At 50.2% G+C, this 25,167-nt stretch overlaps 1 protein-coding gene across 1 annotated transcript; it reads right to left on the bottom strand.

Moving 5' to 3' along the window:
- Positions 1 to 6,556: 6,556 nt before the first annotated feature.
- On the bottom strand, positions 6,557 to 24,832 carry ENO1 (enolase 1). The gene is made up of 12 exons (XM_003822124.5): positions 24,118 to 24,832; positions 20,373 to 20,466; positions 17,456 to 17,551; positions 16,015 to 16,073; positions 13,538 to 13,607; positions 12,665 to 12,798; positions 11,830 to 12,052; positions 10,839 to 11,036; positions 9,454 to 9,655; positions 8,798 to 8,906; positions 8,452 to 8,510; positions 6,557 to 6,984 (listed from the first exon to the last, which is right to left on the bottom strand). The coding sequence occupies exons 2-12, from the start codon at positions 20,455 to 20,457 to the stop codon at positions 6,915 to 6,917; spliced, it is 1,305 nt and encodes a 434-aa protein (XP_003822172.1). The 5' UTR covers positions 20,458 to 20,466; positions 24,118 to 24,832; the 3' UTR covers positions 6,557 to 6,914.
- Between the last annotated feature and the right edge of the window lie 335 nt (positions 24,833 to 25,167).

Genomic DNA, 25,167 nt, shown 5'->3' with positions numbered 1-25,167 from the left:
GCAAGACCAGCGGGAAGAAGCTGCAGTGCCCCTGGCCAGGCTGGCCTGTTAGAGCTGAATCCGATGAAGGTGATGTGATGCCTGCCCCCTGTGCCGGGTCTAGATGAACTGAAGAGTTCAAGGTTGCCAGGGGAGTCCTTGATCCTTAAAGCACTGGGAGACCAGCTGTCAATGGTGGAGAAACCCCGGAAGCCCTGAATTCATGAGTACCTGGGCATGGAGGAGTTTCACACAAAAGGAAAGAACTGGGAAGCCAGCAACCTGCAGAAGAGGCCATGGACAAGGGGTGCAGACCCAAAAACCTTGGGGGCTGGGCAGGCAGGGAAGAGAAGCAGGCAGGAGGGACCTCAGCTGCCTAACGGGGTGGCCAACTGCTGCCTTCTGGGAATGCAGTGTTGTCCATTTTCCAATCCCTCAGAACCCAGAAACTAGGGCCAGGCACGGTGGCTTATGCCTGTAATCTCTGTACTTTGGGAGGCAGGAGGATTGCGTAAACCCAGGAGTTGGAGACCAGCCTGGGTAATACAGCAAGACCTTGTCTCTAAAAAAAAAAGTTTTAAAATTAGCCAGGCATCGGCTGGGCAAGGTGGCTCATGCCTGTAATCCCAGCACTTTGGGAGGCCGAGGCGGGCGGATCACGAGGTCAGGAGTTTGAGACCAGCCTGGCCAACATGGCGAAACCCTGTCTCTACTAAAAATACAAAAATTAGCCGGGTATGATGGCAGGCACCTGTAATCCCAGGTACTCAGGAGGCTGAGGCAGGAGAATCACTTCAACCTGGGAGGTGGAGGTTGCAGTGAGTCAAGATCGTGCCATTGCACTCCAGCCTGGGTGACATGAGCAAGACTCTTGTCTCAAAAAAATAAAACAAAATAAAATAAAATAAGCCAGGCATGGTGGCATGTGCCTGTAGTCACAGCTACTCAAAAGACTGAGGTGGGAGGATCGCTTGAGGCCAGGAGGCGGAAGATGCAGTGAGTCCTGGTCACGCCACTGCACTCAGTCTGGCTGACACAGTAAAAAAAAAAAACCCAGAAATTGACGGTTTTACATGAAGTCAGTTTTTTTAGATATTGGCAATTAATTAAAATAAAACACACACACAGAGTAGGCTGCCTGGGGAAGGGATGGGGCGGGGATTGAGTGGCAAGGGACCCAAGGAACTTTTGGAAGTGCTGGAAATATTCCGGTTACCCAGGTGTATTTGTTAAAATATGTCACACTGATACGGTTAGGCTTTGTGTCCACACCCAAATCTCATCTTGAATTGTAATCCCCATAATTCACATAATCCCCACACGTCAAGGGAGAGACCAGATAATTGAATCATGGAGCCGGTTTCCCCCATGCTGTTCTTGTGAGAGTGAGTTCTCATGAGATCTGACGGTTTTAATTTTATTTTTATTTGTTATTATTATTTTTGAGATGGAGTCTTGCTGTGTCACCCAGGCTGGAGTGCAATGGCACGATCTCGGCTCACAGCAACCTCTGCCTCCCTGGTTAAAGCAATTCTGCTGCCTCAGCCTCCCGGGTAGCTGGGATTAGAGGCGCCTGTGCCACCACGCCCGGCTAACTTTTTGTATTTTTAGTAGAGATGGGGTTTCACCATGTTGGTCAGGCTGGTCTTGAATTCGTGATCTCAGGTGATCTGCCCGCCTCCGCCTCCCAAAGTGCTGGAATTACAGGCGTGAGCCACTGCGCCCAGCGAGATCTGACGGTTTTATAAGAGGCTCTTCCCTCTTTGCTTGGCACTTCTCCTTCCTGCCGCCATGTGAAGAAGGTGCCTGTGCCCTTTGCCTTCTGTCATGATTATAAGTTTCCTGAGGCCTCCCCAGCCATGCTCAACTGTGAGTCAATTAAACTTCTTTCCTTTATAAGTTACCCAGTCTTGGGCAGTTCTTTATAGCAATATGAAAACAGACTAATACACACACCATACGCTCCAAATGGACATCTGTTATTGAATGTCAATGATACCTCAATAAAGTTAGCTAAATAGAAAAGGGAATTGGGAATGGGAAACTCACAGAAGCCCAAGGAGAAGTGTTGGGACCTAGAATCAATTTACATTTTTTTTTTTTGAGTCAGGGTCTCACTGTATCGCCTGGGCTGGAGTGCAGGGGCACAATCTCGGCTCACTGCAACCTCCACTTCCCAGGTTCGAGTGATTCTCGTGCCTCAGACTCCTAAGTAGCTGGGATTACAGGTGCACACCACCACGCCCATCTAATTTTTATATTTTTAGTAAAGACGGGGTTTCGCCATGTTGGCCAGGCTGGTCTGGAATTCCTGGCCTCAAGTGATCCACCCACCTCAGCCTCCCAAAGTGCTGGGATTATAGGCCTAAACACCTTCCTCCCCTTTCCCTATGTCCTGCACCTCTTCTTACCTAAGTGTATCGGCACCTGATTGTCCAGCTGAATCATTTTATTCCGCGTGGGAGCCCGAGTTGGTGTGATCATTTATAGTACTATGTGTGCTCACCCTTGAGTGGTCGTACTATTGTGTTATTAGCCCCCTTTTATGGATGGAGAAACTGACACACAGTTGTTGGGGGAAAAGCCAGAATCCAGAGTCGCCCAGCCTGGCTCTGTGTTCTCCGACACTGCTGCCTGCACTGCGGTTGCTATCGGGGAGCAGGTGCTGGGAACCCGCTGCTTAGGGGACAGCTAGTGTGGCTGCATCTACAGGCCCTAGTATGGAACACATTGCTAAGAAGCAGGTTCCTAGCAGAGCCCTGTGGACTGTGTTGGTGGCATTCAGAGGCCACCTTCCTGCCTCGGCTGCATTCACTAAAATGAAAATTACCAGGACTTTGTGCTTTTCAGGGAAAGCCTGGCTGCCTCCCACTGTGTCCTTGAAAGCTTGGCGTTCTAGCTCTGCCTGGTTATCACCACCTCTGAAATCCATTTACTTGTTATACCAGCGGTTCTCAAGTCTGGCTGCACACTGGAGTCAGCTTTAAAAAATACTGAAGCTTTGGGTTCCACCCTGAGGTTCTGAATTAATTGACCTGGAGTGAGTCCTGATATAGAAGCTTCAGAAGCCTCCCAGGTGATTCTAATGTGGCCAAGTTTCGGAATCATTGCTTTAAACTTTCAACTTACCTTTTTTTTGAAGACATAGTCTCGGTTTGCTGCCCAGCCTGCAGTGATCACAGCTCACAACTCCTGGGCTCAAGTGATCTCTCCACCGCAGCCTCCTGAGTAGCTGGGACTACAGGGACCATGTCACCCTGCCCAGCTAATTTTTCACTTTTTTTTTTTTTTTCAGCTGGGTGCAGTGGCTCTCGCCTGTAATCCCAGCACTTTGGGAGACCAAGGAGGGCAGGTCACCTGAGGTCGGGAGTTCAAGACCAGCCTGGCCAACATGGTGAAACCCTGTCTCTACTAAAATTACAAAAATTAGCTTGGAGCGGTGGTACATGCCAGTAATCCCAGCTACTCCGGAGGCTGAGGCACGGGAATCACTTGAATCCGGGAGGTGGAGGTTGCAGTGAGCCAAGATCATGCCACTGCACTCCAGCCTGGATGACAGAGTGAGATGCTGTCTCAGAAAAAACAAAACCAAACCATATATATAGTTTTTTTTCAGCCCAGGCTAACCCCAGACCTATCTTAAATGTTTCACTGAGGATGGCTTTCTCAAAACTTATTCATGTTGCCTGTCCTGCTTCAGACAGGCTCCCCAGGAAAGGACCCAGAGGTCTGCACTTCTGCTGGGCTCACATCTGCCAGTCAATGTCAGGAATGTGCTTTGTTTCTGCTGGGTCAGGAAGTTTAGTCACAGTTGGCTTTCCTTATTTGGGGCCTCTGTGTCTCCAGGGTCAATGTGGTAAACCGCTCAGTCCAGCCTGCGATGGAAATGGCTCCAACCCCAGCCCAGCAGCCTCCTTTCGGGGTGGTGTGGACTGGAAGGGATCCCATCTACCTGTGTTTGCCATCTAACCTCAAGAGTGATAAATGAGGTTCACCTCACAGTCAGGAAATGTTGACATTAAACCAAACTGAAAAATACTCATGCTAACTTGCTGCCTTCGAGTTGAGACAAACAAGATGTAGAACATGCCAGTAACTGTCAGACCCAAGTTCCATGGTTTACTTCCCTCCAGGATCAGTTCTCAGACACCGGTCATGAGAACCTGGAAAGGGTTAGTATCTGGGGTTTTATGTGGGATGATTGCATTAAGTTAGGTAGGAGAATCACTTTGTTACTGTCATTATCTGGAGATTAAGTATAGTTTAAGGAAATGTATATGGGTGTAGAGCTGACAAGGGGGGAACCACGATGGCTTTGATATATCAACTTGACGATTCCCCAGTTATTCAATCAAATACGAATCTAGGTATTACTGTGAAGCTATTTTGCAGTGGTAATTAAAGCTACTAATAAGGAGACGTTAAGGAATTATCCTAATTACTCTAGATCCGCCCAACTCCATAAGCGAGGTGTTTTTTTGTTTTTTGAGAGTCTCCCTCCATCACCCAGGCTGGAGTGCAGTGGCGTGATCTCAGCTCACTGCAACCTTCACCTCCCGGATTCAAGCAATTCTCCTGTCTCAGCCTCCTGAGTAGCTAGGACCACAGGCACACGCCACCACTCCCGGCTAATTTTTTGGTATTTTTAGTAGAGACTGGGTTTCGCCATCTTGGCCAGGCTGGTCACAAACTCCTGACCTCAGGTGATCCACCCACCTCGGCTTCCTAAAGTGCCGAGATTACAGGTGCAAGCCACTGCACCCGGCCAGTGAGGCGGTCTTAAAAACCGAGGTTTCAAGACAGAAATTTCACCTGTGAAATGACAGCTTCACCCAAGCCCCTGGAGTTCCAGCCTGCTGCTGGCCATTGTCCCTTCCCACTGGCAGCCCTGTGAATTTCAGACATGCTTATCCAGGCCCCACAATCAGAGGCCAGTTATTACTTTTGAGAAAGGCTCTCACTCTGTCACCCAGACTGGAGTGCAGTGGTGCGATTTTGGCTTACGGCAGCCTTGACCTCCGGGGCTCAAGCAATCCTCTGGCCTCAGCCTGCTGAGTAGCTGGGACCATAGCCACGCCGACATGCTTGGCTAACTTTACCTCTCCTTCTTATTGGTTCTGCTTCTCAGGTTAAATCCTGACATTAACAATGAACAAGAATGTCCACAAGGGGGCTCCCCAGCTCCCTGACTGTGCATTGGAACGCACAACTCAAGATACTTCTTTTAGGGAGAAAAATCAAGTAATAGAATATGGGACCTCTTAAGGTGCAGATGGCAACCAGTTTCTCATCTCTTTATTTTTTTTGAGATGGAGTCTCACTCTTGCCCAGGGTGAAGTGCAGTGGCGTGATCTTGGCTCACTGCAACCTCCACGTCCTGGGTTCAAACGATTCTCATGCCTCAGCCTCCTGAGCAGCTGGGGTTATAGGCGCATGCCACCAAGCCCAGCTAATTTTTTATTTTTTTTCGAGATGGAGTCTTGCGCTGTCACCCAGGCTGGAGTGCAGTGGCGCAATCTTGGCTCACTGCAACCTCTGCCTCCCGGGTTCAAGTGATTCTCCTGCCTCAGCCTCCTGAGTAGCTGGGACTACAGGCGCCTGCCACCACGCCTGGCTAATTTTTGTATTTTTAGTAGAGATGGGGTTTCAACATATTGGCCAGGCTGGTCTCAAACTCCTGACCTTGTGATCCACCAGCCTCAGCCTCCCAAAGTGCTGGGATTACAGGCATGAGCCACCGCACCCGGCCTCATTTTTGTATTTTTAGTACAGGCGGGGTTTTGCCATATTGGCCAGGCTGGTCTTGAACTTCTGACCTCAGGTGATCCACCTGCCCTGGCCTCCCAAAGTGCTGGGATTATAGGCATGAGCCACCACACCTCGCTTCATCTCTCACTTTTAAATAAACATATTCTTCACACCCCGTGTTCAGCATTACCCTAGAACAGTACTTGCTGCAACATTCAAGTTTTCCATCTGCTTAATCCAATGCAGCGGGCAGCAGCTACAAATGGCAGCTACCGGACACATGAAACCTGAAGCTTGAAAAAACCGAGGAGTGGAATTCATTCATTTAAATCGGGTCCTGAGGTCTTCTTGATGCCCTTCTGCCTTCCTGCCCAGAGCTCCCATTTAATCCTTCTTTCACCTGCTTTCCCCAGGAAGGGACCCTGGGAAGAGAACAGCTCTTCCCAGGATGGTCACCTTTACCCTGAAGTCCTTCTGGTCTGAATATGGCTGTGTAACCTAGTAGCTACCATTCTTAAGATTATCTACAAATAGGCCTGCATTTGAAGTTTCTTCCAAACAAGGTGTCCAAACAAAGTCTCGCTCTGCCTCCCAGCTTAGACTCTCTGTTTTGACCCCACTATGCTGGAGGGACCGTGTATGTCTCTTCTCTTGCCTTTGCCTCTGGTTCCCTTCCCAAGGACCCAGGAAAATGACCCCATTGGATCCTCATCCTTTTCTGTTACGACACCAAACCTTGGTTCTCAAAGGCCGACACCCTTTCGCCAGGGGCCCCTGAACACTAAGGACAGACCCAGATTGTTCCAGACATACACAGGCACACGGAGTATTCTCATGGGTCACTGAGGCTTTTTATTTTGAGCACAAAACCACCGGGGATCTAGCCTGTGGCCACCCCGGAGATGACACGAGGCTCACATGACTCCAGACACTTGGTGGAAAGTGAGGCGAGAAAAACAATGATTTGGGCCAATTACACGACTGCAAAGCTAGAGCTGCCAACAGGGCTCCAGGGAGCTTGGCTTCTGCAGAAGTTCTAAGGAAGCGGTACGAACTCCACGGCGGTGCGGCGCTAACTAGCAGGGACCCCTGCAAGTGTTGGTCGGGGGCCTCGAGCTGCCTGAGCTGACACGAGGGGAGGGGTCTGTGTAGCCAACAGGTGACCGAAGGGCTTGCCTGCCCACAGCTTACTTGGCCAGGGGGTTTCTGAAGTTCCTGCCGGCAAACTTAGCCTTGCTGCCCAGCTCCTCTTCAATTCTTGGGAAGGAGAAAGGTAAAGAGATGGGGAGGAAAAAAGAAAAGTCAGACCTCAAGTTTTAAGTTTTCCCATCCTAGATGTGGTCAAAGACACAGCCCCACTCCTGGGAAGCTGAGAACACAGAACTCTCCAGTTTGTCCACCTTCTTTAAACCCTCTCAACTTGTGCTTCTCTGAGAAGCCAGATATAGAAAAGTATTTAGTTCTCCTCATCCCAACTCACCATGCTAGGTGCCCTCCACCCACTGCCCCTTCTCTTCCTCTCCTCTCCCCGTCAGTGTTGCAGAGGAGCAAAGAAAAATGTCAGCATTGCCATTTCTTGGAAGATAAAAATTCTAATGCTTTTGTTTTTTTAAAAATATTGAAGGGACAACAAATAAATGGCATGGTGAGAAAAGGAGAGTGACCTTATTAAAAGAGAAAATGTGTGAGCTGTTTGGATCTTGATGTTAAAAAAAAAAAAAAAAAAAAAAAAAAAGGCCAACACATTTTGGGGCCAGGCACAGTGGGAGGATCACCCGAGGTAAGCCGGACCAATATGGTGAAACCCCGTCTCTATTAAAAATACAAAACAATTAGCCAGGCATGGTGGTGGGCACCTGTAATCCCAGCTACTCGGGAGGCTCAGACAGGAGAATTGCTTGAATCTGGGAGGCAGAGGTTGCAGTGAGCCAAGATTGAGCCACTGCACTCCAGCCTGGGCGACAGAGTGAGATCCGTCTCAAAAAAATAAAAATAAAATTCCCCAGCAAAAAAAGAATGGGAGTTTGAGGCTGCAGTGAGCTATGACTGCCCCACTGCACTCCAGCCTGAGTGACATGGCAAGACCCTGTCTCAAACAAACAAAACAACAAAAAAGCCCTGCGTCTACTGTTCACCTGCTTTTTTGTATATGTTTGAAAATTTCCAGGATACAGTTTTAATGAAGGGGTAATATGGGAGAACTTAGCGGGGTGGGGGGCGGGGGGACAAGTCTCCTGGTGTTCAGGGGCTTTCCAAGGACACAGACAGGAAAGGGAGACCAGAACAGCCCCACAGCGCTCACAAGTAGAAACCCAGCCATGTGCCCTTTGGCCTTTTCTTCCTCCCTCCCAGCCCTGGCTCCACATCCACAAACAGGGGTTAAATGCGCTGAAACAGATCATATGAAGGAGCTCTCTGAAAGCTCTAACAAAGTCATGCATCAGCTGTCAAAGGGGGTCCCATTCTTTCTCACCAGAAGAGGGCAGCACTGTGTGCAACAGGCTCCTGCCTCCGGTGGCGCTGCAGTGGGTGGGTGGGTGGGGGGAGTCTAGGCCTAACTCTGTCCTGACGTAAGCCTGCTCAGGGCCTGGCTGTCTGCACTGTGCACCTGCACCTGTACATGTTCCCAGAGCCAGGAGCTCCTGGGGGAGGGCAGTGCCTACACTGAGTGCAGGCCCCCACCTCGTGAACCACAGGCCCCTTGTTCTCAGGAGCCCTCCTTACCTGAGGAGCTGGTTGTACTTGGCCAAGCGCTCAGATCGGCAGGGGGCACCAGTCTTGATCTAGGAGAAAAGAAAGGCCATTTGCTTACAGCGGACAGGCTTTGCAGGCATTTCTGGCAGGGAGAGGGTGTGGTGTCAGAGAGAATTTCTAGAGGATCTGATGCTAGGAAAGTGGGGGCCACAACATACAGGCAGGGCCCTCATGTCCCCATTCTGTTCAGGCTCAGAAACAAGAGCACTGACTCAGGGGACATGAGCAAAACGGGGACAGACATGGAGCTTCACTGGTTTTGGGTCTTCCTAGGAAGTTGAGGTCAGAGAAGAAAGGAGGAGACGCTCATTCTTACCTGCCCAGTGCACAGCCCCACAACCAGATCAGCGATGAAGGTATCTTCAGTCTCCCCCGAACGATGAGACACCATGACGCCCCAACCATTGGCCTGGGCCAGCTTGCACCTGGAAGCCAAGGAACAACCCAGATGGCATGACCCCATTTTCTGGTTCCACAACCCCCAGTGCCATTACCCCTCGGTGCCAGCAGGAAAGCAGTGGAGGGGCTGTTAATGGCTAAAGCTCTCCATGCCTGGGCTTTGTCAAGAGCACAGAGGAGAACCCTCACCCTCCTCTGAACTCTTCCACCCCCAGGACCTTCTTAGCCCTCTTGTCATAGTTGAAACACTGGGTTCAGCCTCCCTTGATGGGAGAAAGATTAGTGTTCTCTGACAGAGCTCTTCACAGAATACAACTACTTGCTGTGTTGCCCAGGCGGGTCTTGAGCTCCTGAGCTCAAGTGATCCTCCTGCCTTGGCCTCCCAAAATGTTGGGATTACAGGCCCCAATTGTTTAATTTACAAGGCTCCTGAGTTCAAACACAAAACCTGTTAAAATTCCAGGGAGTCCTACATTCTGGCCAGCAGGATTCCCCATCACCAGAACAAAAGGGCCCTTTTCTGATTCACGAGCCGTAGCTGCGGGAAAGCTGCTCGCCTGGGAAGACACTTACGCCTGAAGAGACTCGGTCACGGAGCCAATCTGGTTGACTTTGAGCAGGAGGCAGTTGCAGGACTTCTCGTTCACGGCCTTGGCGATCCTCTTTGGGTTGGTCACTGTGAGATCATCCCCCACTACCTGGATTCCTGCACTGGCCGTGAACTTCTGCCAAGCTCCCCAGTCATCCTGGTCAAAGGGATCTTCGATAGACACCACTAAGGAAAGGAGGGACACGCTTCATCAGTGTGATCCTCCCAGTGTGCTCCACCGCAATGCCCAGCCTTGCTTCCCCCTTGACTTGCTGCTCGCCTGGCCTCACACTGCCCAAAAGCATAGGACGGGGACGGCTCCCCAACTGATCCTTGAAACAATGTGCCCCACCAACCTACTCCTGCAGCAGGGAACAAAAGTCACCCACAATCCTGGGTATCTATAGATCTAAAACAAAAAAAATCTGTCACCCAGGCTTGAGTGCAGGGTGCAATCATAGCTAAGTGCAGCTGTGAAATCCTGGAATCAAATGATCCTCCCACCTCAGCTTCCTGAGTCGCTGGGACTACAGGGGTATGCCAACCCCCCCAGCTACTTATTTTATTTTATTTTAGTAGAAATGGAGTCTTGCTATGTTCCCTAGGCTGATTTCAAACTCCTGGGCTCAAGTGATGCCATTTCAGCCTCTCCAAGCGCTAGGATTCCAGGTGTGAGCCACCATATGCCCAGCCTCAAAAATTTTAAGACCTGTAAGAAGAGGACACTTATTTATCTAGGGTGGTTTGAGTTTAGTGCCACTGAAAATCAGAATGGAGCCATAGACTCAGAAGTGAGAAGACCTGAGTTTGGGTCTTGGTTCAACCTTGACCAAGTTATTTAGGGTAGTGGTTAAACACACAGACTCTGGAGTCAGATTTCCTGGTCTGAATTCTTGCCCCACCATTTGCTGTGTGCTCTCGGGCAGATTATTCAACCAGCCATCAGTTTCCTCTCCTGCAGAAAGGTGGTCACAGTCTCTATCCTGTGCACACACACAGCCTAAAATGAATATTCCCAGCTCACAGGAAGCACGATACATCTCAGTACCAAGTGGCTGTTCTGATTCTGAAGGCTTGGTTCCCTCACCTGTCTAATGGAGCACAGACTGCCTCTGCTCCTGACTGTGAACAACTTATAATGCAATGTCGCTGCTGGCACCCGAGCTCCTTAGCTACACAAGAACCTCTGTGAAGCCCTGTGTATGCACAACTGGGGGCAAACCCCCTGGCGAATCCCCTACGGGAGCTGGAGGTTCAGACACACCCTCCCCATCCCCTCCTTGCAGCCATCACCAGCCAGCCAGATGCTCCAGCTGCCCTGCTGCAGGTCAGTGGCAGGAAAGGGAGATGGCACTCGGGGAACACTCACCTGGGTAGTCCTTGATGAAGGACTTGTACAGGTCAGCCAGCTGGTCAGGCGAGATGTACCTGCTGGGGTCATCGGGAGACTTGAAGTCCAGGTCATACTTCCCAGACCTGAAGAACTCGGAGGCCGCTACATCCATGCCGATGACCACCTTATCAGTGTAGCCAGCTTTCCCAATAGCAGTCTTCAGCAGCTCCAGGCCTGGGAAGAGATGGTGACAACAGGTTTGGAAAACAGGTAGGTACAGAGAAAACTTCCCTTCAACAGCTGCTACACAGGGACTGTAACACAAAGATCAACAGGTGTTCAGGCCCCAACCAGTAGTTCTGACGTCAGTTACTTTTTTTCTGCTTTGGGGCAAGAAACCATGGGTCAGAGTTCTTGGTGCATACAAAATGGGAAATTCAGCTCTGCTTCCAAGAAAGCAGCCCTTCTCACTGACAAATGCTCCCAAATTTAGTGCCCAGGAACAGCTGTCCTGGCCAAGATACAGTTACAGTAAGCAGCTGAGATCAGCTGTCCCAAGGCACAGGCCTTAAATAGAGCAGAAACGGGGTCCAAGAGAAAGCCCAGTGGAGGCAGCCCGGGGTGGCAGGATCCCCCCGCCAGGCTGTGCCGTTGAGAGCTCAGGCTCAGGGTCTGCTGTCCATGGCTAAGCTGCCCTGCCAGCAGGACAGACGGACAGACACTTGGCTCCCCAAACTATTAGGTATCACTTGAGCCCAGGAGGCGGAAGTTGTAGTGAGCCAAGACTGCGCCACTGCACTCCAGCCTGGGCGACAGAGACTCCATCTCAAAAAAAAAAAAAAGAAAAAAATAAGTAAAATAAAATGAAGCTCCCCTTTTCCTCCTTAAAACCGTTTGAAGGGTGTTGATTTTTACAAACTACAGGTGGAAAGAATAGATTTCCACAGTGGCAGGTGTGGATGACCCCCCAACAGAGGGAGCTGGCGCTGCAGGGCTGGGTGGGGGGGCGGTTCCCTAGCGCCTTTACCTTCTTTATTCTCCAGGATGTTGGGAGCAAACCCGCCTTCATCCCCCACATTGGTGGCATCTTTCCCGTATTTCTCCTTGATGACATTCTTCAGGTTGTGGTAAACCTCTGCTCCAATGCGCATGGCTTCCCTGAAGTTTGCTGCACCGACTGGGAGGATCATGAACTCCTGCATGGCCAGCTTGTTGCCAGCATGAGAACCGCCATTGATGACATTGAACGCCTGGGGAGAGCAGAGCAGAGAAGCATGGCACTGGGTCCAGAGAGCCCCACAGGGCAGTAAGTCCCTCTGGTCCTACCATCCCCATCTAGCTCACATGAGCCCAAGACTTGCTTCTTGAGGAGCACCAGAGGGCCACGGTGCGGTGAAATGCTCATCAGGTCTCTGACTCATGTTTTTAGAGACAGGGTCTCGCTATACTGGTCTTGCCTAGAGGCTGGTCTCAAACTCTTGGGTTTAAGTGATCCTCCTGCCTCAGCCTCTTGATTAGCTGGGACTACAGGTGTGCACTACTGCAACCAGTTCACGCCAGGTCTATTTTGATAACTGCAAATTCATCATCACCAGGATAAACACTTGTGACTATGTCAGCTAATGCTCACAGCCTAGCAAGGAAAGTACTGCTGTCATTTCCTCCCCGAGCCTCCACTGCAGATAAAGGACCTGGGGCACAGGCAAGTTGAGTTACCTGCTCAAGGTCACACTTAACAAGGGGCAGAGCTGTGCTGGGAGAGTCACATGTGTTAGGATATCAAGGCATAGGAGGTCTCGGGTCCCCAACAGCAAGCTGAAACCCCCAACTCCTTGCTTGGGAAGTTCCAATAAACCACTCACTGGGACTGGCAGGATGACTTCAGAGTTGCCAGCCAAGTCAGCGATGTGGCGGTACAGCGGGACCCCCTTCTCAACGGCACCAGCTTTGCAGACGGCAAGGGACACCCCCAGAATGGCGTTCGCACCAAACTTAGCTAGAACAGAAGAGAACCGAGTGGAATGAAGTCATTTCTGATTCACCAGCTTTTCTCCTGCTGTACTGCCCTGAGGGTTGTATTCTGCACCATCTCCTCCCCCATCACACCTCCATTTCACTGTTACTAGAAATACAAATAGCATTCTATGTGGACTCACCACTGCTTTTCCCCTCTAAGACAGAGCCCAACTCCGGCCAACAGTAGGAATTGCTGAATTCATTATAAGGAGCAAAGATCTTCTGAGTAACCAAACTGACAGGCTATTGTCACCTGGTTTTGCACCTGATATTCAAAAATATTTCTTTTTTTTTTGAGACGGAGTCTCACTGTATTGCCCAGGCTGCAGTGCAGTGGCAGGATCTCGGCTTACTGCAAGCTCTGCCTGGGACCATTCTCCTGCTGGGACTACAGGCGCCCACCACCAGGCCTGGCTAATTTTTTGTATTTTTTAGTGGAGACGGGGTTTCACCACTAGACGGGGTTTCACTGGCCAGGATGGTCTCGATCTCCTGACCTCGTGATCCACCTGCCTCAGCCTCCCAAAGTGTTGGGATTACAGGCGTGAGCCACCGCACCTGGCTAAAAGTGTGATTTCTTAAGAGTAAAGCAAAGAAATGGGAAGAGACCACAGGCTCATGTAGCTCATCACTAAGATGGGCCTCTTCCTGAAAGGTTTTAAAATCTTCAGGAGACTTCATGATCTTCCCCAGTAAAGATGCCACCTCAGGCCACTCACATTTATTTTCTGTTCCATCCATCTCGATCATCAGTTTGTCAATCTTCTCTTGTTCTGTGACATTCAGTTTCTACGAGGGAGAGGGGAGAATGAGGGGTTGGTGCCACTCTTATCTGCATAGACTTTGCTCCCCTACCATGGAATCTGACTTTGGAACTGTGTAATATCAAAATCAATTCTGTGATGTTTGTTTTATAAGCAAAAAAAGTGGAGAACAAAAATCAGTGGGGAGACAAAAAACTGCCTTCTGCTTGCTTTGATGGTTATCAGGCATTCACCCAACAATGCAACAGAGATGGCACTCTCAGACAATGCTTTTGTAACAAAAGGTTAATAGTCTACCCAGGGAGCCCAAGAGAACTGTCTACCCAATTTACACCCAAGAGAACTGTCAGGTATGTGCTATGTAGACCACTGCTACCGAGGAACATGGCTTTCATAGGCAATAAATAAGCAAAGCTCACTGTTCACTCAAGCAGGCTGAGCCCTTGAAAGGCAGGCTCTGCTGCTCACTCTTGGCTAACCTCAAAGATGGCAAATCTTCATCCTCTGATGGGAGGCATGATTTCTGCAGGTAGTCCGAAATCATTTAGCAAAGCGTCTAATGATGGATCAAAATGAATTTTTGATGAGACTATAAAATAACAAAACTGACGTACTGAGAACTGGCTCAAAGTAATCCAATAAAAATCAGCATTGCTTTTTAATTTTTTAATTTTTATTTTTTAAGACAGAGTCTCATTCTGTTGCCGAGGCAGGAATGCAGTGTCATGATCTTAGCTCACTGCAACCTCCACCTCGTGGGCTCAAACGATCCTCCAAACTCAGCTGGGACTATAGACATGCACCATCATGCCTGGCTAATTTTTGTATTTTTTATTTGTAGAGATGGGCTTTGCCTTGTTGCCCAGGCTGGTCTCAAACTCCTGGCCTCAAGGGATCTGCCCACCTCAGCCTCCTAAAGTCCTCCTAAAGTGTTGGAATTACAGGCGTTAGCCACTGCACCCAGCCAAAAATCAGCATTCCATTTTAAACTAATATATTAATAACAAGGCATTATTTTTATCTATGATGTGCTTGATATAAAAAAAATGCAAAGAAAATCAACTCTGATCCCATCATGCTGTATGAGCAATTTGGTGTCTTTCGCAGCTTTGTCAAGGCATCACTGCAACAGGCAGGCAGTTACCCAAGCACACAGCTTCAGAGGTCAATTCTCACTAACAGTTTGCTATGTTTCTCTAGGGGGTTAAAAAAATGTCAGGGATCCTGCTCATCGTGTGAGTCACACTATGCAGGGGTATGAAGGGACAGAGAACAAGGTATGTGTGGAGGTGTCCGGGAGACTGGCAGAGGGTGGTGCAGACAGAACGGTAACAAGACATTTCGTCTGGGGGCTGGTCGGGCAGGGAGTAATTACACAGTGCCACAAAAGCCAGGCCTAAACCAACGAGTCAGGGACAGAGACAACAAAGGAACTCCTCCTTTTCCCTCATGTACAGAATGAATTCACGGAGGAGAGGGACTAGATTCAAGAATAGACGGAGGCTGTGGCTGGGCTTGGACTGGGCCTAGAGAGCTTTGTTATTTTTATTTTTTGAGACAGAGTCTCTCTCTGTTGCCCAGGCTGGAGTGCAGTGACACAATCTCTGCTCACTGCAACCTCTGCCTCCCAGCTTCAAGTGATTCTCATGTCTCAGACTCCCAAGTAGCTGGGACTACAGGTGTGCACCACCACGCCCGGCTAATTTTTGTACTTTTAGTAGAGATAGGGTTTCACCATGTTGGCTAGACTGGCCTCCAACTCCTGACCTCAAGTGATCCACACACCTCAGCTTCCCAAAGTGCTGGGATTACAGGTGCCAGCCACTGTACCTGGCCCGGAGTGTTTTTAGACAGGGGTTTTCAAACCAGTCCCATCTGATGAGCGCCACAGGAATTACGGAGGGACGGGCCGAAGGGAAGGTAAATGAGATAAAACCTGCTGAGTCGGGTGGGTTGCTGGGTCCCCAGCCCTACTTCACCTCCAGCAGCTCTACTTTTATGTTTGACATACTGAGATTTCCAGATTTTACTTAACAGGAACTCCACTGTTAAAGTCAGTAGAATTATAGTAAATAATTCCAAAGTTCATGAGAAATTAGTCACCACGGACACTACCACAAACACCCCTGAGAGCCACTCTTAAAATCTGGATCTTAATTTCTTCAAAGGTCCTGAGAGTTGCAGGGGGGAAAAAAACCTCAGGGCTCGAAGCGTCTCATTCTTCTGATGCAATTCCATCTGCTCCCAAAAGTGGGGTGAGGCAGCGGGCAGGTTAGAATTATGTCATGCACGGATTGTTCTCAGGCATGACAGGGAATCCAATCGGCTTCTACAGCTCTCAGAATAAGCTCTTCCATAAACAGGAAAGCCCCTGGGCCTGGGAGACGCGCTGGTGGCATTAGACACATTAGTTATCAGGAGGCAGGTCCTACCTTGCTAACCAGGGCAGGCGCAATAGTTTTATTGATGTGCTCAACAGCCTTTGAGACACCTGGAAGGAACAATCAAATCAAATTACTGACATTAACTTTAAAAGCAGGCTTGAGCAGCATTGTTAGAGAGAACCACTGTTGAGGCCGACGCGGAAGCCCACCAAGGGACCCTCTGTGGGACCTCTTCCCCCTCTCCCCTTTCCCCCCAGAATCGGAGGACTTTCCGGCCCAGTCTGAGTGCTGCTACCTAGGACCCCAGAGGGTTAGAGCCACACAAACAGCAGCTGGCTCAGAGCGATCTGACTGGAGGTTAGTTTGCAAGACCATGCACTGGAAACGCCAACTGCAGACTAAAGGCTGTTCAATCAGTTACCTGAGTGCACAGGGCTGGTGCCAGGAACTCATTAATATACTTAATGGGTCTGGAGACGCCTGCCCAGCAGAGGATGAAGAAGGAAAAATGAGAGAGACTCAGAAGAGAACCGGTGATTAAGGACTGCGAGTGAGAGACAGTGAGGGGGCAGGAAAGCAGAGGAGAGCATTTCAGGGGCCATGCGTTCAATCTTCCACAAATGCTTACTTACTGAGCACTCATTACCATCAAGGCACAGCATCATCCTGCTCCGGGTAAGTCCCCACATACGCCATTAAACAACGGTCAAATGGTAACATGTTCGTGTGTGTAGAGTGCTTCTTACAGCATTAAAGCGGGACTGAACACCCAGCACCACCACTGCGACACCAGCCCAGTGTTTCACAACCTGATTTCATCATTGTCCCCTCCCTGCAGCCTTTTTGGAGTTTTCCGGGTCCCCCACTGAGAATGCGTGATCTAGCCCTATGTGCTTTTCTGTAATTTGGCCACATGTTCTATATCTCTAGAAAGGTCAATGTTGCACACACACTAAGTCAATTTGAATACAGCCAGAGGCTGGCTCTGCCACAGAGCAGGGCTCCTGTGAGTCAGTCAACAGGAAAATCAGACTAAATGACACACCTGCAGCTCACCATTCAGGGCAGGTCATTGGTTAGACCTTCCCTGGATCCTTTCTAGCCCTTGAAGAGGCTGATGATCTCTGGAGGGCCCACAGAACCCTCCTGGGAGATGGGGAAACTTTTCTTTAGTTAACAGGCCCTGTTCTCATGCTTGGGTTCCTGTCCTAACCGTGAAGGAGTATTTCGCAGATTGGGAACAAACTGCAATAGAAACAAGCATTGGAACTCTCGACCCAGAGCATGCAGGCTCGGGAACCCCGGAATCCACACACCAACTTTCCTGTCCACAAGGTGGTGCACTGCTTCCATCAACATCATGGGTCACAGCAGGTTTACCTGCCATAAACCTGCAAGTGCAAGTGCCACCCAGAGAGGACAGGACTGGGCAAGGCCAGGAACGGGGCTGGAAGCAGGGAGGCCGTGGGCTGTGGGTTCTAAGGCTTACCCTTCCCCATATAGCGAGTCTTATCATTGTCCCGGAGCTCTAGGGCCTCATAGATACCAGTTGAAGCACCACTGGGCACAGCAGCTCTGAAGAGACCTGGATGAGAGGAAAAAAGATGTAGTAGCAATTCAGAAATCCAGTTCCAGCACAATCCCAAGTCCCCTCCCGCCCACAGATGCATTTGTCATTAGGGAGCTGTTTCTTCCTCCTACCAGCTGTGTGAATTAAACGCTCTGGGCTGTTCTTCATGCCTTTCACATGTTTATGATCCTGTACTGCAGAACTTACTGCAAAGATGACTAATTCCTCTAGCAGAAAGAAAGTGTTCTACAGCAGAGCCTACATGCCACCTGGGGGTCTTGTTAAAATGCAGATTCTGACCCAGGCAAATATGCATCCCTCACAAGCTCGCGTTGGTGCCCTGTGGATTACTCCAGCAGCACTGCCCAAGAGAAATCCAATGCGAGCCACACAGGGCATTGAAGACGTTCTGGTACTTTTTTTTTTTTCTTTTGAGACAGAATCTCGCTCTATCCCCCAGGCTAGAGTGCATGGCATGATCTTGGCTCACTGCAATCTCCACCTCCTGGGGTCAAGCGATTCTCCTGCATCAGGCTCCCCAGCAACTGGGACTACAGCAGCGTGCCACCACGCCCAGCTAGTTTTTGTATTTTTAGTAAAGATGGGGTTTCACCATGTTGGCCAGGCTGGTCTTGAACTCCTGATCTCAGGTGATCTGCCCACCTCGGCCTCCCAAAATGCTGGGATTACAGGCATGAGCCACCATGCCCAGACAGGTACTATATTGATGTTAAGCATAAAATTAGGGTAATTTAACTGGCTCAGGAGGAGTATCTAGCTCATTTGTTTCAGTTTGGACAATGCTAAATGCTATTTTAGGGGTTCTATGCCCAACTGGAAACTGGCAAACAGGATGGATGTGGGGGGAAGGAATAAAGATAATAAAATGCGCAGCTTAATAAATGTAAGAACTGAACCAAGTAATCTTGCAGATACTGAAACCAGCCATCTGGTGAAACCTATACCTGTAACAAGGGCAATCTTTGGTGGAGGCAAAAGAACAGATGGTGTCAAGGAAGATGTTGCAGAGAAACCAACAAGATATTTCTAGCAAAGGACCCAGCAGCGTTCCCTGCCGCACTGCAGTGTGCGCTATCAACAGGTCATACTTCCTTCTTGAAACCTGCCCTGGCTCCCTACATATCCACCCTACACTGGATCAGGCAAAGACAAGATGAAAACAAGAGGCTTGGAGTGTACAGACTTTTGGTGATAATAACGTGTTCACGTATGTTGACCACTCTAGTGGGGATGCTGACAATGGGGGGGCTGCGCATGTGCAAAGGCAGTGGGTACTCGTGGGTTTATGTACCTCTGCACCTTCCGCCTGCTTCTGCTGTGAACCTAAAACTGCTCTAAAAAAGTTGATGAGACAGGGAGAGAGAGAGATGAAAGGTTCTGAGCAAGTCCATCATTTCATGTTTTTTGAAAAGGATTAAGACACACAAGAGAAAGTTCCATGCATTTCAATTTCAAAATATCCAACTCCCAACAATCTTCTAGTGTCTGGGGTCTTTTGTTGCTTAAAGTTCATTAATATCCAAGTAGAAAGTTCCACCCATTGACTAAGCAAACCACTCTTACTGGATGAAGGGAATTCTTGGCATCCTGTGAGAACCCTCAGGGTTCCCCATAAAGCCAGTGAAAAACCCCACTGTGCTTGAGAGCCCACACAGCAAGCAGCCAACTCAGGCATTCTTTTGCCCAACGAAGTCAGGCCTCAACGATCCTTTCTTCCGGAGGGGTAGGGGAAATGCAAGGGGAAGGGAAGGGCTGGGGTTCCACTGCTAGGCCTGTGACTCACAGATGGTGACTCAGCTCCGACTGGCAGTTCTCTGTGAGTTTAGCACTGCTGAGTGATTCTGCCTGAAGCTCCTTTGCCAACCTCACCCACTCTGTCCATCGCGCCATGTGCTGGAGGTAACATAGAGCTATAAAGGCACTGGATTTTCTTCTTAAAGGAAGGAGTTTCACAATTCTCTAATTTTTTCATAAGAAAACTCCTCCTATGGGGATTGACAGCCAGGTAAAAATGAGAGCCTCCGGACTATTCCAAAGCCTACAGGTAAAAACTGTCCTTGATCCTTGCTGAAGACTGATTTCTAGTCACAAAGATAAAGGTGCTATATTCACTCCTGCTATCCCTCCCCTTATCAAGAGATACCATCCTATCACACTGTATCTCCGCATTTGGTCACAGCAAGCTGTCAACCAACAACTAGTGATGGGCCCCTTTAGGGACAAGGTCTTGTGGTATCACCTTACTTCCTTACCTCACTGACTTAGGAGCCAACTTATGTGGTTTTAAGCCAAGGACCTGGCAGGATCAGGCGGGGTGGCTCACACCTATAATACCGGCACTTTGGGAGGCAGAGGCGGGCAGATCACCTGAGTGAGGTCAGGAGTTCGAGACCAGCCTGACCAATATGGTGAAACCCCTGTCTCTCCCAAAAATGCAAAAATTAGCCAGGTGTGGTGGTGCACACCTGTAGTCCCAGCTACTTGGGAGGCTGAGACAGAAGAATTGCTTGAACCTGGGAGGCAGAGGTTGCAGTAAGCTGAAATCATGCCACTGCACTCCAGCCTGGGTGACAGAGCAAGACTCCATCTCAAAAAAAAAGAAAAGAAAAAAATAAGCCGAGAAGCAGCAAGACACTGGCTCCATGCCTAAAAATCCCCCAACCCTCACAGTCAGGAATCACAACCTACTAGCATGTGCAGACAGAAAGAAAAGCTTTAACAGATTTTTTTTTTCCTAAGGCTCCAGCATTTGTAGAAAAATTTTAAAATGAAGCATGGTGGAAGGAACCATGGAAACCAAGGAGGTGGCACATACCTTTCGAGGTGAAGAGATCAACCTCAACAGTGGGATTCCCGCGAGAGTCAAAGATCTCCCTGGCATGGATCTTGAGAATAGACATGGTGAACTTCTGTAGAAGAAACACACAGTTCATGTTTTCCATAAGCCATAATGCTGCATTTCCTCACTCATTCAAGGAATCACTTCCGAGGTTCGTGGACTAGAAAGAATCAGCACTGGACTAAATACTGGATGTAGGAAAGCTGGCTAGGGTGGGGGAAAAAGCCTGCTGGAAAGCAGTGGGAATTCTCCTAATTAAGTAGTTAGGGCCTAGCTGCGGAAGGCCTTAACCTATTTATGCCTAGTGTTCCATTATTGGAACGCTAAGGGCGTGGGAGTTATTTTTATCCGACTGCTCAAGTCATTGCCAAGGTCTGATTTTTCACAAAAAGATTTGCAACCTCTGGCATAAATGGGTTAAACCCTAGCAACTGAGGTCTTGTTCTGTAAGAAAAAAGAAAAAAAAAAAGAGAGAAAAAGCCCACAAATGTGTGTGCCCAGGGAGAATCAAATCCAAATAGAAAGATGAATGTGTTGCTGGACGCAGAGTGGCCCAGGAGCTGTCTGAAACTGGCTATCGTCATGAGTGAACAATGAGGGCTGGCATGGGAATGGAAAGGAACCAAGAACAGACATGAAGGTCACAAGCAAAACCACCTAGGGCCAAAAAGAGGGTGGCGGGACCAGGGGAAAACCTTGCTTGTAGCAGAATTAAAACAAAATAGTGAATGAAGTTTGGACATAATTCTTCAGATTAATATTCACTTAGTAGGTATTTGATCAGAAATTCTGAGTTTGGAAGTCAGGAACAATGAAGTCCTTGGACCGTGTGATCTTGGCTACTGCCACTTCCTGGGACTTTCCAATTTCACAGTACTTGGGTCTTCAGTGTTGTTATGTCATTAATGATAACATCTTTATTTTATTTTAGTTACTTTTTAAAGAGATGGCGGTCTCACTATGCTGCCCAGGCTGCTCTCAAACTCCTGGGCTCAAGCGATCCTCCCCTGCCTTGGCCTCCCAAAGCATGCTAGGATGATTATAGGGGTAAGCCACCAGGACCAGCCAATAATGACATCTAATTATTTCTTCCCAACGGGGTTTTATAATTTGTAAATAGAGGAAAGATTCTTTGAACACCAGGATACTTCAAGGGAAGGGGCTTCCTTTAACACCACCTTAAAAAAAAAATACAAGAATTTCCAGCAATGAACAACAAATACCAATTCCTCAAAGAAAAACCCGTTCTTACTTTTTTCCTTGGCACTCTCCAAAGAAACTAACTGAACAACTTATAGAACTGAGGTGGGTGAGAGGAACTTAGTGTTTAAAGCCATTATCTACCTGGGCTCCCCTCCAACATCTTCTCTGGAATGTCCTGAGGTGGCAAGTGGCAGGTTTTTAACTTTCAAAATTATTTACTGAAGTCACTTCTGTGGCTTTGTTGTCTATGTAACAATGGAGTTTTATTCATTAGCCAAAAAAAGGTACTTACTTTTTACTAGGTTCCAAAAAGGCAAATTTGTTTAAACTTATTTTTAGATTTAATTTTGCATTTTGGCAAATTATATACCCGAGTAACATTTCCATCACTGCAAAAAGTTATCTCAGGCCATTTCCAGTCAATATCCCCCTGCCCCATCTCCAGGCCACCACTGTGGTATACTTTGTGTACTTCAGTCATACTTTTAAAGGCAATTTTATTAGGGTGCCTCAGTATTTTTGTTTTCATTTTAGTGACTTAAGACGAAAGTCTTGGCCGGGCGCGGTGGCTCACGCCTGTAATCCCAGCACTTTGGGAGGCCGAGGAGGGTGGATCACGAGGTCAGGAGAGGAGGCTGAGGCAGAAGAATGGTGTGAACCCGGGAGGTGGAGCTTGCAGTGAGTCGAGATCGCGCCACTACACTCCAGCCTGGGCGACAGAGAGACTCCGTCTCAGAAAAAAAAAAAAGACAAACGTCTTAGGATGTGAAAATAAAGTGTGATTTTTTTTTTATTTTTTGAGACGGAGTTTCGCTGTTGTCGCCCAGACTGGAGTGCAATGGCGCCATTGTGGCTCACTGCAACCTCAGCCTCCTGTCTCAGCCTCCCGAGTAGCTGGGATTACAGGCGCCTGCCATTACGCCCAGGTGATTTTTTTTTTTTTTTTGAGACGGAGTCGCGCTCTTTCGCCCAGGCTAGAGTGCAGTGACACGATCTCGACTCACTGCAGGCTCCGCCTCCAGAGTAGCTGGGACTACAGGCGCCCACCACCACACCCGGCTAATTTTTTGTATTTTTAGTAGAGATGGGGTTTAGTAGAGTAGGATGGTCTCGATCTCCTGACCTCGTGAGCCACCCGCCTCGGCCTCCCAAAGTGCTAGGATTACAGGCGTGAGCCACCGCGCCTGGTCGATTTTTGTATTTTCAGTAGAGACGGGGTTTCACCACGTTGGTCAGGCTGGTCTCTAACTCCCGACCTCAGGTGATCCTGAGGAGGCCCACCTCGGCATCCCAAAGTGCTCGGATTACAGGCGTTGAGTCACCGCGCCCGGACCATTCACAGCTTTTTTAGCCGCCTGGATGGAACCCCGAATTAGGGTCACGGTAAACGAATGGAGCAGTCAGGGCCCGGGTGGGCCTGAAAGGCAAGTGAAGCAATGGACCCTACCGCCCAGAGAAGCGCACAGAGCAGGGGAACATTGAACAGGAAGCTTTCTTAAAATACATCCTTCTTGGCCTAGCGCGGTGGCTCACGCCTGTAATCCCAGCACTTTGGGAGGCCGAGGCGGGCGGATCACCTGAGGTCGGGAGTTCAAGACCAGCCTGGCCAACATGGTGAAACACCGCCTCTACTAAAACAACAACAACAACAACAAAAAACAAAATTAGCCGGGCGTGGTGGCGCATGCCTGTAATCCCAGCTACTCGGGAGGCTGAGGTAGGAGAATCGCTTGAACCCAGGAGGCGGAGGTTGCGGTGAACCGAGATCCGAGATCGCGCAATTGCACTCCAGCCTGGGCAACAATAGCAAAACTCAAAAAAAAAAAAAAAAAAAATCAGATCAGGCCCGGTTTTTGGTGGCCAGCCGGGGAGCCACTCTTGCCCAACTTGGGCGAGGTCGCCTGGAGGACTTGCCAATGATCTAACGGCTCTGCTGCAGGTTCCTCAAGAGGTGCCTTCTCGGAGTTAAATGAGTCACCGCTTACTAGGCAGAAGCGCGGGCCGCGAGCGCGGGCGAGAGGCGGGGGCTACCGGTGGGGGAGGGGGCCGCAGCCTCGTGGCCATCTCCACTCTCGCCGCCCTCCTCCATTTTAGGAAGGGCCTGGCCTGAGTGGCCACCGCCGCTAAGTCTGCGTCTATCCCAAAAACCTTACACTTGGCTACGATGGAAAAGCAACTTCCACTCCCAACTCCCGCTGTGCTAAGCAGCTCGCGTGCGCAGCTCCCGACCTTCCCTGACAGTGACTCGGCCCCGCAGTCGGTAATCACGTGTTGATCTGCACTTTCCCCTCCAAAGAAATCGGGGGCCCAGCACGTGCGCCTGGCATTGCGCCCCCGCCCCGGGCCTCGGGGTGAGCGGGGGAGCCAGTTCCCACCCAGGGAGGCGGCTTGCACGTGCCCCCGACCCCGCCACGCTGGGCCTGCGGGCGCGCCGCCTCCCTCGGAGGGAAAAGAGCCCCGCAAGCCCAGAAAAGCCCTGCGCCGCCTGCCCGTTGCTCAGCCCTTCCCCAATCATTACCTAGCCACTGGGTCTCGTCGCCTAGGAGAGGAAGCGGAGGGTGCTGCAGACAGCGAGGTGAACGTAAAGCCAGCGAGGTCTCCGTGCTCCGGGTACCCACAGATACTGTCCGCGTCGCCCGCGCCGACTTCCTGCCTAGCTAAGGCGAGCCCCACCCACTTCCCGCCTCCGGGGCACGCCCCCTCAGCTCCGCCTCGCCATTGGTCGGGAGAGCCGTCACTCATTCCCTCACCTCCCGGAAAGGGGTGGGACTGCGACGGCTGCATCAGCGTGGAAAGGGGGGTGACGTCCCGCGGACTTGAGGCGGGCAGATCTGGGGGGCCCCGACTCCCCAGCGGCCCTGTAGTGGTGCGGGCGAAACTCTGGCCCCAGATAGGACCGGTGAGCCGAACTGGGGTGTGCGGAGCCGGGGCTCCGGGGGATGGCCCGGGGCGGCGTGGCGGGCATGAGAGCTCGGGGCTCCGTCACGTACTCCGAGTCCCGCACGCACTCAGCGTCGCTCTGGGGCCGCACGTCCGGCCCTCGACCTTGCTGACAACTTTGGCGGCCCGGGCCTGCCGCGGCCCTCCTGCCCCGCCCCTCCTGCCGCGCGCCGCGATCCGAGAGACCCCGTTGGCGTCGAGTCGTTGAGAGGCTGCGCGCCTCGGCCCCACTCCGGGGTTGGGGCGCTGGCCCCGCCGCAGCGCTGCGTGTCCGGGGCCACGTGCGCCGCCTGCGCCTGCGCGCTGCCCTCCAGCCGCGCCCGTCTGGCCGGGCTCCGCCTGGCACCCGCCAAGGTGACCCTGTCCCTTTCTCCTTGCTGCGGTGAGAATCAGGCCGAGACAGCCAAAGGAAGGTTCACTTTCCTTTAATTCTGCCTCATACTTTTTGAGTGCCTTCTAGGTGTCCGGCGCGCCCCCACGTGCTTCCCCAGTGTTAATTCATTCTCTCTCTAGTCCATGTCATGTTGCCTCTCAAATTTCACATCCCTCTCATTCCCATCTAGGGAACTAGATCAAACCTACCTGGATTCTTGTGAACCATTCATGTGAATTATTTGGAACTGGAATT

This window comes from Pan paniscus, chromosome 1 (genome assembly GCF_029289425.2).
Source record: "Pan paniscus chromosome 1, NHGRI_mPanPan1-v2.0_pri, whole genome shotgun sequence".
Taxonomy (NCBI): Eukaryota; Metazoa; Chordata; class Mammalia; order Primates; family Hominidae; genus Pan; species Pan paniscus.
The sequence above is the reverse complement of the archived record's forward strand: the minus strand, read 5'-3'. Positions and strand labels throughout refer to the sequence as shown.

What these genes read in the sequence shown, in the direction of transcription:
- ENO1 (XM_003822124.5), bottom strand. Translation starts at nt 20,457, where the DNA reads ATGTCTATTCTCAAGATCCATGCCAGGGAGATCTTTGACTCTCGCGGG. An exon ending in CGCCTGCCCTGGTTAGCAAG is followed by an intron (nt 13,608 to 16,014) that starts GTAGGACCTGCC and finishes TCTCCCTCGTAG; the next exon opens with AAACTGAATGTCACAGAACA. An exon ending in TGGGGCTGTGCACTGGGCAG is followed by an intron (nt 8,511 to 8,797) that starts GTAAGAATGAGC and finishes CTTTTCTCCTAG; the next exon opens with ATCAAGACTGGTGCCCCCTG.